This window comes from Caretta caretta, chromosome 7 (assembly GCF_965140235.1).
Source record: "Caretta caretta isolate rCarCar2 chromosome 7, rCarCar1.hap1, whole genome shotgun sequence".
NCBI lineage: Eukaryota > Metazoa > Chordata > Testudines > Cheloniidae > Caretta > Caretta caretta.
The window spans coordinates 65,694,464-65,710,194 of record NC_134212.1 but is presented as its reverse complement, the minus strand read 5'-3'; the positions used below and the strand labels follow the sequence as shown (position 1 = coordinate 65,710,194).

The following is a 15,731-nucleotide window of genomic DNA, read 5'->3' as shown; positions in this document are numbered from 1 at the left end:
CTGCAGGCTCCACCCCCACCGGCACCCACGGAGCGTGCCATGTTCCCGCCCCTCCCAACACTTTCCCTGCTGCCAAACAGCTGTTTGCTAGCGCTGAGGTCGCTCCTGGAGGGAAGGGGAGGAGCGGGGCTGCAAAGCGCTCAGGGGAGGAGGCAGAGAAGAGGCGGGGGCGGGGCCTTGGGGAAGGGGGTAGAATTGGGGCAGGGCAGAGCAAAGGCTGGGCTCCTGCACCTCCACGGCACATATTTCTCCCCCCCCCTACAATAGTTAGCTAATGGTACAAACAGTATTTGGAAAGATCATTAAGTGGTTTGCCGAGACCGTCAGCGATTTTCAAGTGGTCTGTGGAAAAATAAGTTAGACTACAAAAACAATCAAGGTACCTCACTTTATTTTCATTTACTTCCTATTACTTATAGGAGGAGGATGAAGAAAAAAAGAATGAAAAACGGGGGTGGGAGGGAGATAAGAGAGAATGTTCTTTTTCTTGGCTGGGTCCCAAGAAGGGGCCCCAAAAATGAAGCTGAGCACAGGGCCACACTAACTCTAAATCCGCCACTGGGGGTGCCATGGGTTTTTCCTGCCATAAGTTAGGGATAACCTTATGAGGGTCAGAGCTGAAAGTCTAAAATTCTCTCTCACTGTTTTCTGGTTTCCTCCTATCATCCCGTGAACACAGAACTCTCTGTTAGCTGGGATGAGGGCTGCAGCATGGACACATTTGCATTGCCATTTATGTATCTGTGATGCATCAGAAGGTTAAACTGGCAACGTTTTGTACCTGCTTTGTTGACTTCTGGACGTGTGCAAAAGCTTAATGTGCGGTCGTGAGCAGTGCGGGAACTCTGGTTATATTGACAAAGCCTTGGTGACCGATGTTATAGTCCTGTTCTATAGGATTCCTCTTTAGAGAGGAAGTAAATTTTATACGCAGACTTCTATTTAAATTCTAGAATCTACTTGCTTGGGGATTTGCATAATATACTGGCTCTTAACGAGGTATATGGAATACTCCGCTCAAGGTTAGTACTGTATAGTCACTGAAAGAGTCCTCATGAAGAAATGAAGTCTGTTAGAAAATCTGTTGTGTTGTGTGGTGTAATAGTGTAGCACTGGAATGTGAAGTCTGGGGAATTTGAGGAACTGCAGTCCTGTTTCTCAGTAGCATATGAGAAAGCAAGTTAATTGAACTGAGGAACTTATTTCATTGAGTTTTATTCATTTTGTATGGGTGGTTTGTTGTTGTTGGGTGGTTTTTTTGTTTTTTTTGTGAGTGCATAGTTATGGGGTTTTAACCTGTTAGCTCTTTGCTTGTGACTTCTTTTTCCCTCTTCATAACCATTCAATCAAAAATATATTTAACTGAATGGTAAATTTATAATTAAAAACAGCTTGAAAATAATCCTTGTGCATGGTCAGTATATTGTTTTTAAGCATGAAATATTGCTCTTTTCAAAATTCATTTTTCAGAGTATCAAATGTACCAAATCTGCAGTTTAGGTTAAGGACTAACTCGCTACAAAACTTGCAAACTTCAGCACTTTTTAACTGCAATTTGGTTTAAAAACATGTTTAAGCAGAGTCTAAATTGCATTTTGTTTTTGTTTAACAAAACATGGCTTGGTAGTACTGACCCTGTGGATAGAATAGGAAGCCTCTGAGCTGTGAAAGTGTGATGCCAGCTGTCTCTTGCTCTTTCCTCCTTGGAGGCAGAGAGCAGTCGGCTCAAGGTCAGTTCTGAAGCCAGGTTTTCCACGTAAAACTTCATTGTATATCTACTCAGCTATCCGTATTATGATAGTTTAACAGATAGAAGAATCCTCTACAGAAGATATGATTTTCCTCCCCCATTTAAATACTCCCTGATGGCTTAAGTGTTTTTTCTTCTGCTTAAAAAAACAATCTTTATATCATGTAGCCTCTTTATAGCTGATGCCCCGTTTCCGTTCGGCAGATACTGATTTAATTTTTTCCCCCCATTCCCTTCTCTGTGACCATAATGGTGCTTGGAATGCACACGGCCACAAGGTTATATATCACGTATGTGTCTCTCACAGGCTTTTAATGTGTTATCTATGCCCGGTAAGGTGCAGTCTCATCCTCAGGTTTGCCCACAACTCCAAAAGAAAAATAAAATAAAGTACTTAACAGTAGATTTTTCTGTTGTCTACAGACTGGGGATCTGTAAGGAGATTCTTTAATCTGCACTAATGGCAGAGGAGACACTTGCAAATTACTGACAGATGTCTAATGGCATGGAGATGCTTTAAATTTGCAGGTGCCCTCAACTAAATATCTTAGGTAGCGTTCCCTGCTTACCTGATAGGCCCAGAGCCTGGCACAGCCTGACAATCAGGCTTACAGCTCTGGTTTCCAGGGTCAAAGCATCATATACTGGCTTGCACAAGAACCATGTCTCGATCATGCTAAGTGTTTGTGTGAGAACGCAAAATATGCTAGAGGCCTATAGGAATTGCCATGCTGAATCAGACTAGATCTATTAAGGCAGGTACCCTGTTTCTGCCATTGGTAATAACCAGATGCTTCAGGAAAAAAGGTGCAAAGAAATCCCTTTGTGTAAAATTATGGAAGAATATGCTCCTAGGAGAAGTTTCTTCCGAACTCCCATCAGTTAGTGGTTGGCTTATGCTCTGAAGCATGAGGATTTATATCCTTCATTATTTTTTAAATTCTATCAACATAACTGTGGATGCTCTTATTATTCATATGGATATCTAAGTCTTTTCTGAATCTCACTAAGCTCTTGGCCTCTTACACCTTGTGGCAATAAACTTCACATATTAACTACATGTTGTGTTGAAAAGAAATACTTTTTTAAATCAAATTTAAATGTGTTGCCCTTAAGTTAGCTGATGACCCTTTGTTCTCTTATCAGAATAAGGCAAATGGGAGCATCCAATTTACTGTCCTTATCCCCCACATTTTCCACACCTCTAATTTATCTCCTTTCTAAACAATGGCACTGGTAATTTCCATTTCTCCCCCCACCCCCGCCTTTGCTATATCCTTTCCAGGATGGAGTGCCCAGAACAGAACACATTATTTCAGGCAAAAACAGATCATCAATTTCTGTAATGGTGTATTTTCAGAATTATTATTGATCACATTTTATATACATTATAAAAAAATTATTTGCTTTATTTTTACTGCTTCTGTGCATCAAGTGCATGTTTTTCCTATTTTAATTACAAATCTTCAGTTGCAACCACCCAGCCTTCTCATATCTCTAAATGGGTTCTGGCCAGGTGGGGCAGGAGTTCTGGAGATGGGGGTGGGGGGGCTTCTGGGACAGAAATGGTTGAAAAGGACTGCACTCGTACACTAAGGGCTTGTCTGCACGTACAGCACTGCTATAGCACTTTAGTGAAGATGCTACTATGCTGACGGGAGAGCTTCTCTCGTTGGCGCAGTTAATCTATCTCCGTGAGAGGCAGTGGCTAGGCTGATGGGAGAAGCTCTCCCTTCAATGTTCGCAGTTTACGCCAGGGTGAGGTTGATATAATTCTGTCACTCATGGGTGTGGATTTCTCACACCCTGAGTAATGTAGTTATACCGCTGTAAGTTTGTAGTGTGGATGGATGCCCTTTAAAAAAAGGTGTTCTGCAAAGTTTTGCTGTTTAATGGATACTCTTGAACATGTAGGAAGCATTTAGTTGTATAGATGTGCACTACAATAAGATTATCCGGAGGAGAGAAGCAAAAATGATAAAAGGTTTAGAAAACCTGACCTATGAAGAAAGGTTAAAAAAAAAAAAAAAAAAAAAAGGGCATGTTTAGTCCTGAGAGAGAGAAGCTGGTAAGTTTTCACATAAGTTAAGGGCTATTACAAAGCGGATAATAATTAATTGTTCCCCATGTCTGCTAAAAGTGGGACAAGAAGTAATAGGTTTAATCTGCAGCAAGAGAGATGTAAGCTAGACATTAGAAAAAACTTTTTAATGATAAGGTAGTTAAACTCTGGAATAACCTTTCGAGGGAGGTTGTGGAGTCCCCATCATTGGAAGTTTTTAAGAACAGGTTGAACAAACACCTGTCAAGGATGATCTAGGTTTACTTGGCCCTGCCTCAGTGCCAGGAGCTGGACTTGATAACTTCTTGAGTTCCTTCCAGCCCTACATTTCACCAGCTCTATAAAAGGAAAATGCAGAATGATGGAAGCGTCTTTGTTTCTTTTTTTTTGTTTAGGTTTGAGTCAATTCAGCAAGAGCTAAGCAAAGCAACTGCGCAGAACAAGGAGTTGCAGAGAGAGATGGAGCGGTTACAGTCAGAAGTGACGCGGTTCAAAACAATGCAGCTGAAGGCAGTGAAGGATGCAGAGAAGTACAAGGAAGAGAGAGACTCTGTTTTCAATGAGTATCGCCTCATAATGAGTGAGAGAGACCAAGTGATCAAAGAGGTGGATAAGCTTCAAACTGAGCTAGAGCTTGCAGAGTCCAAACTGAAAAACACTTCCTCAGAGAAAAGAGTGGCTAGTGAAGAGATGGAAGCTTTAAGACAGGTACCAAGGGACCATTTTGTTGTGGGTGGGAGGATAAAGCGGTTTTACCAGTGCCTTCTTGCAGCTGTGCAAAAAAAAATGCATGCCCGATAGATGGGAAACATAGCTTCATTGTGAAAAGGAAAGTCCTGGCTCATGTTCTCCTGGCGGCACTCTTTATTGAATACAGTTGAGTACCTGTCAGCTGCAATCTGCTATGCACTTGACTTGTTCTGTTCAGTTCACTTCAAATTCCTCATTTTAACAAGCCAACCTTTTGTATCCAGCAAATGATGCACTGTATAACAATAGATAGAACTCAGATATATAATTTTTTTCTTTCATTTTTAACTTGTAGCTAAGAGAGACACATCTGGGCATTATCTATTAAGAAAAAAGGCCTAGCATTATAAAATAGACTCTCAGCCTCATTTTAACATCTACTCAAAGACTACAATTATGCCCCCCTGTTCTTTGCCGTTTAGCCTCTCAAAATAGGAGATATTTGGCACTGTGATTTACAAAAATGCAGGCACTGCTTTATAAATCATATTAATCCCAAAGAAGTATTACTTCAGCAATATATTCTTAATGTTTAAAACATGAGTGCTGTTAGTAGGATTTACAAATGCAGCGTGGTGCTAAATAGTAAAATAGTATTCAGTTGGTCATTCAGTTTTCAAATATTTTGCTTAGGTGATTCACATATGACCAAATACTTTTCTAGTGCCCATAAATCCTTTTTTTTTTTTTTTTGGCTTTTCTTTCACATGCTTGTCATTGATCACAAATAATCCTTTACATAAAATTATCCAACTGCAGTTCTGAATACCAGATCTCTCTTATTTAGGTACATAAATATGGGTTAGGCTATGTAGCCAACACTCAAACAACCAAGTTAAAAAAAACTTTGGCCTAACAGTTGAACTTGGTAGGTGCTAGCTGTCTGGAACCTAAATCAATAAGGCCTGGTCTACACTTAAAAACAAATAAAATAAATAATTGACCTAGCTATGTCACTCAGCTGTGAAAATGTTTGCACCCTGAGCACCATAGTTAGGTCAACCTAACCCCAGTGTGGATATGGCGAGGTAAATAGAAGGATTCTTCCGTTGACCTAGGTACTGCCACTCAGAGAGGTGGATTAACTACATTGATAGAAAAACCCCTGCCATTGATATGGGAAGGGTCCGTATTATGGCTCTACAGAGGCAGAGCTGCAGCGCCATAGACATAGCTAAAAGGTGGGGTTTTCAGAAGCTCTCAGTGTTGGCCTAACTCCGATCCCATTGAAGACAGTCGTAGTTTTACCATTAATTTCAGTGACAGCAGGGTAAGGGTAACTTCTGTAAATCTCACCCAGAGTTGACTGAACACTCATAATTTGTTTTAACAATCCACACAGTTCCTACAGCAATTTGCATGGGTGCTTATTAAGCATAAGATTAAAAAATAAAACAAATAAGCATTCCCGGAGAGTTAGCTCACAATCTTGAAAGCACTTGGATGAGTAGTTGAATAGGGACAGGAAGGAGGACATAATCCTGATGAACAGGATGCTAGTTGCTGACATATTTTTTTTAAATAAAATGTTATGAATGTTTTTTTTAGTGTCTGTATTAGTGAGGCTGCTGCCGTAGCTTTTGCTTGAACAACTCTTTTAATTATGTAAATCAGGGGTTCTCGAACTGGGGGTCTGGACCCCTCGGGGTCACGAGGATATTACATGGGAGGCCGTGAGCTGTCAACCTCCACCCCAAACCCCGCTTTGTCTCCAGCATTTATTATAATGTTAAATAAATTAAAAACTATTTTTTATATATGGGGGGGGGGATTGCACTCAGAGTCTTGCTATGTGAAAGGAGTCACCAGTAAAAAAAAAAAGTTTCAGAACCACTAATATAAATTAACATTACTGTGCTGGCACTTCAGTTTTTCTTTATAATTATGGGGATATTCTGCCTCTGAGCAGGGTGTTCCTTTGTTATGTAATGCTGACCATCTGAACTTGTATTTATCTAGTTCTGACTGGATCTAGTACCTGGGCAGGAATTTGAGAGGGATATACAGGTGGTTTATTGATCAAGTGACACTTCCGCTTGGAGTACCATGCATGAGAATCCCACGTAAACGGGATTATCCTTTCAACGAGTTTGACTATATCTCGTACTACAATTGCTTCCTATTGTGTGTAGCTCCACCTAGTGATATGTTGCTGTTATGACGGTCATGTTATTATGGTCATAGCTATTTGTCTAAAACAGCACTGCATCAATTTAAGCTGTTTTAAATGTTCATCCTAGTACATCTGTGTATAGTGATGCAGTTTTTGTGCTATTCTAAAATGTAAAAGCTATCAAAGCTAGGGTTTTTTTAAATAATTTTAGCTTTTAAAGATTAATGAGCCATGAACTCTCAGACCTAGTGCTACTCCCTAGTTTCTAAATCTTCATGGGGTCCTGCTTGCTCAAACACAAATGGATTAAACCATATCCAGACACTTCTGAAATCTATGGCGCGCACAGGTGATAGAACAAATCAAAAGTAGGAAAATGGAATTAAGCTTTCTTACTGTGGACAATTTCAGGCAAGAGTCCAATGATTTAAGCTATACACAGAGCTTTCGATAAGGGATTTTTGTCTGTTTTTGCAGGCTCAGGTAGCCTGCCATACCATTTTACTTTTAGGATGGGGGTGCACAAGCAACTACCTGGGTATATAATATTTTATCTCAGCAATTCAGTTGGCTCTTTCCTTTGGCGAACAAGTTGTATTCACTCTTGTATCTTACAGGGCTCTTCATCACAAATGTATTCACATTTGAAAACTTCCTACAACAGAAAGAATTTTTATCACAGATGCAAAGAGCAGTTCACTTTCTGCCTGGGAACTATCTACATTCTCCATCTGATTATATAACAATGAAACAGTGTAATTTGAGTTTTACATACCTGTAGGCAGAAGCAAATTGAGCAAGAAAGAGCAATACTTGCCCAATCATTATTAGCACTGTCCCACGCTAAAAGTTGTAGCAGTACCTTTTGTAAATAATAGCTGCAATATGGCAGTTCTTGTTTACCAAGAGAATAGTATAAACTCTTCAGCTGGGATTTGGGACTGAAGTCCCACTTTTTTTTTTTTTTTTTTTTTGTATTTACAGCATCCATTTCTGTTTGCTAAAGAGAAGAGAATTCTCTGGTGATCCATGTTAGCAATCTTCCCTGCCACACTGTAGTCTCTGTTTTCACCTATTTATATCCAGAAGTCTTGCTTTCCCAGCATTGTGTGGAATTTAACACTTCCACCCTATTCAGCCATCGTGCTGGTGCCATGCAGAATGATTCTTCAGACCAGAGTGCTGCATTTTCTATCGGGAATTGTTTTGATGGGCATCAGATGATATTTGGTCTTGTACTGTCAGGTTGCTGTTCCATCTAAACCACATAAAACAAATAAAGCGGAGAGAAGGCCGTACTCTTGGTTAGAGAGAGGAGATGTCTGTTCTAAATCAGCCAGTTGCTTTATTTTATGTCCGCTTGAGCACCTCTGAGAAAACTATGGCAATGCCTAATTTTTCCAAAGGTTTTTAAAGTATGATTTTCTAATATTTAAAAGCCTTGTCAGGAATTATTCCTCCGCCACAGTGCTTTGTTGGCCTTTTGGCTCTGCTAATCACTGATGAAGCTTTATTACTTCTATATCACCTTTATCCAAGGATCTCAAAACACTTTCTGCAGAGGAATTATTCAAGCCAGGCGACAAACTGATGTGGTGGGCCTGATTTTTTCCCCCGAGGTTCTAAACAACCCCAGCTCCCACTGAAGTCAGCTCCTCAGAAAATCAGGACAAGTGGTTTGTTCGGGGTCACACAGACTGCATGAGTGCTGGGAATAGAACCCAGGAGCCCTGTGCAAGTCTCCTGCTCCAACTACAAGACAGAAATCTCTGGTATAATATAACAGCAGAATTGTTTTTAAGACCTTAACAGTTCTATTTAAAGTCTCCTAAGAATAACTCTTTGTCTTCATGGTGTTGCACAGGCCCATGAAATAGTATGTTCACACCTTGCAGGTGACTGGTATGCTACACTCGACATAATGTATTGTTCACAGTATTATGGCGCGTCATATTCTTATCTTACAATTGTAACATTTCACATGTACACACAATTGGTGTCTTACGCTGTAAGATTCTCAAGTCCCTTTAAAACGTCTGTGAAGCTTCAGGGCACTCATTCACTTAGGTTGGAAAATATTCTCTCAGCCATGCAATAATGAAGGAAATTGCTTTGAAATAACACGAAAGGGAAAGGTTTGTGCTCACATTGTGCAAAGGAGAGCTGTATAGTACTATGTAATTACAACATTGAAAAAAATATGTTTAAAATATGTAATATGATTGTTTTGTGTTAAATCTGAGTGGCTGTCCAGGACTCCTGAGGACTTGCAACAAATGTACTCTCTCCAGGTTTCTCAGAGCCATGAGTGTTCTTAGATTATGTGCTTCATTATTCAGACAGCAGGGTGTTTAAAGGTGGTGGCATGGCAGTTTTAACACTTTGCTGAATGTTGTTAGCTATTCTTTCTCTGTATTTAATATGGGGACAGAGCTGTACAATTCTCCATTTTGCAGAATGTTCGTTATATACCCCCAGTTTTTAAGGTGTCAATGTGTATTCAACTGGAAAGAAGAAATATTGCTCTGTACCTAACACCTTGCAAACAATGGGTCTCGTTGTAGGAGCTAAACTCAGCTCTAGTGGAAAGAGATCGAGCAATTTGTGAGAGGAATGAGTTGCTGGAAAAGTACTGTCATGAAGTGAAGGACAAGGCTGAGGCCCAGAAGGAACTTGATCAAGCTTGCAAGGATATAGAGACAGTGAAGGAAGAAAGAGATGTTGCCAGGAAAGAGAGAACAGAAGCTATCATCCAGAGAGACCATCTGCTAAGGGAATATTACCAAGCTCGTCAGGTACTGGCTGTCTTTGTAGATGGCTTTTTCTTTTTAGGTCAAAGAGCGTAAATGCCATTCGGCATGCTTGTAAAAGACGTGGTATAAAGTTTTTGTTTTTTTTTAATTTCAATGAAGAATGCTTCATATGCATGCGTGCATGCACTCCTTAAGAGGGGGAGTGACTAGCTACTTCTTTAAAATAAATCAATCAGTCACAGTGTTTAAGTTTTCATTTATAAAGGGTTAATAGATGGTTTTAATATATGGTTAACAGATTGTTATAGCCCAATAGTTCAGCAGGTTACAGTAGTAGTGTGGCTGGAACATCGCCCCCTTGTGGATGTTCCAGGACACCATTTGAGGCAGGCTCCATCAGCTAGTTTTCCCATCAGTCTTATTCCATTTCTGGGTAGGATTGAGCGGCTCAAACCCCAAAAATGTTCAATAACAAAAAAAAAAAAAGTCCCCAAACACTAGGCTGTCCCACAATCTTCTGGTGGGAAGAGGGGTAGAGAGGCGCATCCCTGCACTTTCCTTTGGGCTTGGTTCCTCCACTAGTGTCTTATTTGAGTGTTGTTCACGCCTTGGGGTCTGGCTGTTTGCCTGTCAGCCCTGAACTGAGCCAGGTGGTCGTCTTTTATTCTCCCTCCTGTCTTGGCATTGGCTGCAGGTGTAGCAGGGTGGGGCTAGGTGGATCCAAAGGCACTCCTTAACCCCTTCTTTGCTGATATGGATCATCTCAGTCACTTAAAACAATCTGTAATACCTTCTGCTGGCGTGCTCGTATATATCTGTTACATAGCTACTTATGTCTGTAACATGCTTATTATGTGTGCCAACAATTTAAACCCTTATAAAGCAATTTACAAATGAAACAATATGAAGTGTGACGAAAAAGATTCTGTTCTGCATAAATTCTTTACATTCAATCACACTAAGATATACATATCATTAAAGGGGATAGATGGAGCACATCAAGCTGTGGCTGTTAGTAATGATTATACAGAAGAGCTAAAATATTCTTGCAGTGTTGCATGTTTGTAGATCTATTGTATGTAATATATTACATACATAATTATACTGTAATGAAGTAATATGTAAAATCCTACATTATCCCTGCTTCTCATTCTTGAGAAAGAGCTATAGGATTTACAGTAATATTTATATTAGAGAAGATCCTTCAGAAGGGTTTTTCTGTGTGTGAGAGGCATATTTTCATTTATCTAATTTCATTATAGTATCAATCCTTGATCATAATAGACTTTTTTTTTCACCACAAAAACTGCCCCATCTTCAGCTTTCTATGCCATGTATATTTGTCAATCTTGAAGTAGCATCCGAGTGAGCAATAAAACTCGGAATTCAACTGGACTGTGCAGAACCATTTTATTTTCATTTGGCTATCATACCTCCAACTCTGTCTGGTTGTGCAGAAAGCTTTCCTCCATCTCTCCACATCAAAAGCCACTGATATGGGGAGACCTTGGCTTGACTTGCAGCCTTCTTCAAAGAATCAGCATGAGTTTGGGAGTACCTCATGTAGGCAGGACCTGCAGTACCTGTCACTCAGCACTGTGCCTCCACGTCCCAGATAGGTAAAGAGATGCATTTGATGGACTCCAAAGGAGGAGCCCTACAAAATCCTCTGCTGAATGAGAGATGGCTGTGACAACGGATTTTAAGAATCTGTACAGCAGGGGAGATTTAGGGTATGTCTTCACTACCCGCCAGATCGGCGGGCAGTGATCGATCCAGCATGAACTGGTTTATCGCATCTAGTCTAGACGCAATAAATCGACCCCTGAGTGCTCTCCCGTCAACTCCTGTACTCCAGCGCTGTGAGAGGCGCAGGCAGAGTCGATGGGGGAGCAGCAACAGTTGACTCACCGCAGTGAAGACACCACCGGTAAGTCGATCTAAGTACGTTGACTTTAGCTACGGTATTCACATAGCTGAAGTCAATGTAGATTGATTTCCCCCCCCACCCTCCAAGTGTATACCAGGGCACAGAGAAGGAACTGTAGGGCTCCAACACAAGATCCTCAAGAGTAGTGAAATGTGACTTCTTAGGGTCTGCCTTTGTTTTATGAAGGGGAGTGGAGGATCCTGAACAAGCAGAGTGGAGATCTCTGTGATATAATCACTGATGGATACATGGTACATAGGGTCAAATCTCACTTGTTGTGGGTTGATTTGAGGGTTTTGAGGGATGAGGTGGGGGGTGGGGTAGAAGAGCGGGAAAGGACAGCACAATGACAATGTGTGGGACAGCACAATGAAAGGAAAGATGTGAATTTTTGTGGCTTCTGTTAGTTGTCATGAATTAGTATTACACTTTTTGGAGTGGTGGGTTGGAATGTGGCTGGGGGTTTTAAGCATGAATGGCTACAATTAAAACCATTTGGGGAGGCATACAACCCTAAAAGTATGGTGTCCTGGGTATATTGACTCTCCTAGCATTGGTAGGACCCCTCTACATGTATTTAGACCCTGTTCCTGCAAACACACAGTTGCTTAACTTTACTCAAGAGAGTGGTCCCTTTGAGTTCATCAGGACTACTCACATATGTCAAGTTAAGCTCACTTGTAACTATCTGCAAGATTAGGGCTTGAATGTGGTTGTGTTAAAATAAGCTTGTTTCTCTTTTGTGCACACATGGAAGTGTTCTCTCTAAGTCAGCATTGTCATTGTCATTATTTCCTTCGGTGTTCGAAATCTGCAATAGTAGAGAGGTTTTTTTTTTTTAAAGGAGAAATAAAATCTTTTCTGAAACGTTGAATTAAAACAAAAACTGCTTGGCGATCTATTATTCTCCTTTGGAGATTGGGGATTGTGAATCATAAGGGTAGGTGTACTGTAAATCAGTACGACTGATGTTTTTACTGCCTGTCACAGGATCAGTCGTAGACACTAAAATAGCCAGTCTGTGCCATGATTGTTCACTGTGTTTATCTTGTTTCTAGCTGTCCTTAGATATCTTCCGTCTGTGTGCTAAAACAGGTCAATGAATCAGTAAGGTGTCACTGAAATATGAAGTGTATATTGATTTTGCTCTAAGATGAAGAATCTTCTACCATAGATCACAGTCCTATGAGTTTTTGACTGGTCTCTGTTCCTATTGACTAAAATACTTGGAGCCAACCCTGAACCCTTTACACAGGCAAAGTTCCCACAGATTTTGGGATTCCCACTGAATGCTAGTTTAGTTTGTGGAAGGATTTCAGGACCGAGCCCTTCATATAACAAACCTGCAGTTAGGGTTACAAAACCTAGTGTGCATGCTTATTCTATGAATTGTACATAAAATAAATATTTCTATATATTTGAACTCATAGATACAAGATTCTGCTACATTGGACATAGAAAGAGCTAACAAAGAAATTGAAATGCTTCGGAAGCAATATGAGGCCATGTCACAGGAGCTAAAGGAATCCGTCCAGGAAGCAGAAGTAGCCAAATGTCGGAGAGATTGGGCCTTTCAAGAACGGGACAAGATAGTTGCGGAAAGAGAGAGCATACGGTAAATATGTTAGATGACATGCTAGTGCTCTTCATAATCTCAATGGCTAAATGGCAATGGTGTTCTTGTTGTGCAGCTGACTCTTTCAGAGTTTGACTGTTTTTAATAGCACATCTTAACTTACTTGAGGCAATGCATGATTTTATCACAGTGTACTTAAGTAATAGGAGGGATACCCCGTTTTAACTTGGTAGGGTCTTCCAAGACATCCCTCTTAACAACCTACCCCTTCATCACCATACTAACTTCTCTCTGGTAAACATCCCTCCAGAGCCTATCAGCACAGCAGTTGGAGTGGTAACAAGATACCTTTTTCTCAACACATAGTAGCCAACTCTGTAGTACCCATGGTCTAAAAAAGCAAGGGACCTGAAGCCTGATTTCAGAGGATCTAGTATCATCTTACTGTCTTTAAAACACCTAATACCTCTTTTGTTCTAGATAAACACGAAGTACAAAAGTGGAATTTCTAACGGAAGGATTTTGTAGTGGTTAAAGGACAAGACTGGGAATAAGGATTCAGGGTTCTTTAAGTTAGTAAATGTAAATTGCAGCTTTAAAGTTTTACGTGAACATCTGTTATTTTCAAAGGACTTTGTGTGACAACTTGAGGAGAGAGCGAGACAGAGCTGTGAGTGACTTGGCAGAGGCTCTTCGCAATCTCGATGACATGAGAAAGCAAAAAAATGATGCTGTGCGTGAACTGAAGGAACTAAAGTATGTTATAAAATGATTTCATTGCATAGAATGCTTTTTATACTAGAAACCTTTAATTAACAGACTCTTCAGGCCTGTCTACTTAAGCGAAGTCTGCATCCGTGTTACTAAGATAACACTAGTACACAAACCCCTTAGTGTAGATGCACTGCTCCAACACAAAACAGGGCTCGTTCTGGTTCAGCTAACTTCGGTAACTTAGCTTAAACCGTAATCAAAAGCTCTATTGCAGTTTGAGGTTTAAGAAACTATATTAGTTCTAATGCTTTTAAAAAAGCTATTCAGTTAGAAAAAGAGAAAATTTCAAGTGAACATCTACTGGTGAGATAGATTTCAAAATTATTACTATGTGCCCCGCCTTATCATAACCCTTTGCCTGCAATATACCCATCATTTCCGTTAAGATTAAAATGGATCTTAAACACCTATTGTACACAACAGGATTCATGTGTAGATGAATTTATAGATTGACAAAGGGCAAAAGGAGCTGGTTGGTTCGTCATGTTACCCTCCAGGAAATAAGAAAATAGAAAATCTCCATTCTGATTAGACTGTTCAGTCAGAAGTGTAATATGTTCTGAGCATGTCTACATACTAAATGTGTCTGTTGAAATGCACTGAAGCGAGTCTTTCACTGCAGTCAGGCTTTCACAGAAGCTTCGTTCATTACATCCAGATTTGCACTGAATTATAAATGAGAGGAGAAAACATGCATCACATTTTTCAGAGTGGTGTAGGAGGTCTTATTTTCAGTACGAAATCACATCCACTTCTCCCCTGGTATTAGGAGCAGCTTATCTGGGGGGAGAAATCTACTGCTATATTTCTTGAGAGGCATTTTCTATATGTTCATGTATGGAACTTGTTTGTAAGTTTCCTTCAGTTAATGTAAGAGAAGATTATTACAATATGAAGGAAATGAAGTTTTTAAAACTGAGTTCAGGTTTCTACTTACTGAGTAGAGATTGCATTGATAAATTAGAGAAGGAACTGTGAAGTACATAATCTCATTCATTCATTTCTTTACAAGAGAGCTGCTGAATCACCTATAAACACGTCTTCCATTCCATAGAGAGAAGATGGAGAACCAGTTGGAAAAGGAAGCCAGGTTTCGGCAGTTGATAGCCCACAGTTCTCATGATTCAGCCATAGACACTGATTCTCTGGAATGGGAAACAGAAGTGGTAGAGTTTGAAAAAGACAGAGTAAGCCCAAGATAGATTGAAGACTTTAGTGTTTTATATGAATGAATTGCTTCATGTTTCATCATTACATCCCTTGTACAATGGGTTATAAAAATAATGCTGTTTGTTGAATATGTATTTTTAAACCTTATTAATTTTAATCGTGGTTACATACCATAAAATGCAGTATCTACAACAAATATCATACCAGTCAGATATGAAAAGCTAACACATTAAGGCACGATAGACCATTATCAAAATAGACCATTGTTCCAGGAAATCTATCCCTCTTGTGGAGTACAAACCATAGATAACTTTGCCATCTTATGTTGTAAACCACACAACTGTTATATAAAAATAACCTTTATATAAAAATGGGGGGTGTGGGGGTGTGTTTGCTTGTAAATATCTAAATAAATAAACAAAAAATATATGTAATATTTTTTAAAACAAGGAGTTTAATTCCTAACACTAATGGTAATAATAAGACCATGAACAAGGTTGTATTAATACATTTAATACCTGGGGGAGGAACTGAAATCTGTGTATATTAATTTATACATCTGAGATATTGTTAAAGCATCAAAGATATAAAATAAGGGCATAGTAAAAGCACTCAGTTTACAATTTCTATGTACGTACAAATGCAAATTAGTTTGAATTCCAGTTGAATCACTTGTATCATTAACAATGTTTATTAGGAGGACATGGACTTGAAAGCACTTGGTTTTGATGTGGCAGAAGGTGTGAATGAACCATACCTCCCTGGAGACTGTGGGATTTTTGTCACCAAAGTAGACAAAGGAAGTATTGCAGATGGTCGATTAAGGTACAGTGTTAACTGGTAAATCATTTGC

At 39.7% G+C, this 15,731-nt stretch overlaps 1 protein-coding gene across 2 annotated transcripts in view; it reads left to right on the top strand.

The window, feature by feature from the left end:
- The window catches only part of DLG5 (discs large MAGUK scaffold protein 5), a 186,176-nt gene that overhangs the window by 127,091 nt on the left and 43,354 nt on the right, over positions 1 to 15,731 (top strand). For both annotated transcript variants that reach the window (XM_048856845.2, XM_048856846.2), the window contains exons 7-12: positions 4,208 to 4,520; positions 9,240 to 9,470; positions 12,789 to 12,973; positions 13,565 to 13,690; positions 14,763 to 14,895; positions 15,576 to 15,703. In XM_048856845.2, the coding sequence (XP_048712802.1) occupies positions 4,208 to 4,520; positions 9,240 to 9,470; positions 12,789 to 12,973; positions 13,565 to 13,690; positions 14,763 to 14,895; positions 15,576 to 15,703 (1,116 nt within the window). The remainder of the gene's footprint in view (positions 1 to 4,207; positions 4,521 to 9,239; positions 9,471 to 12,788; positions 12,974 to 13,564; positions 13,691 to 14,762; positions 14,896 to 15,575; positions 15,704 to 15,731) is intronic.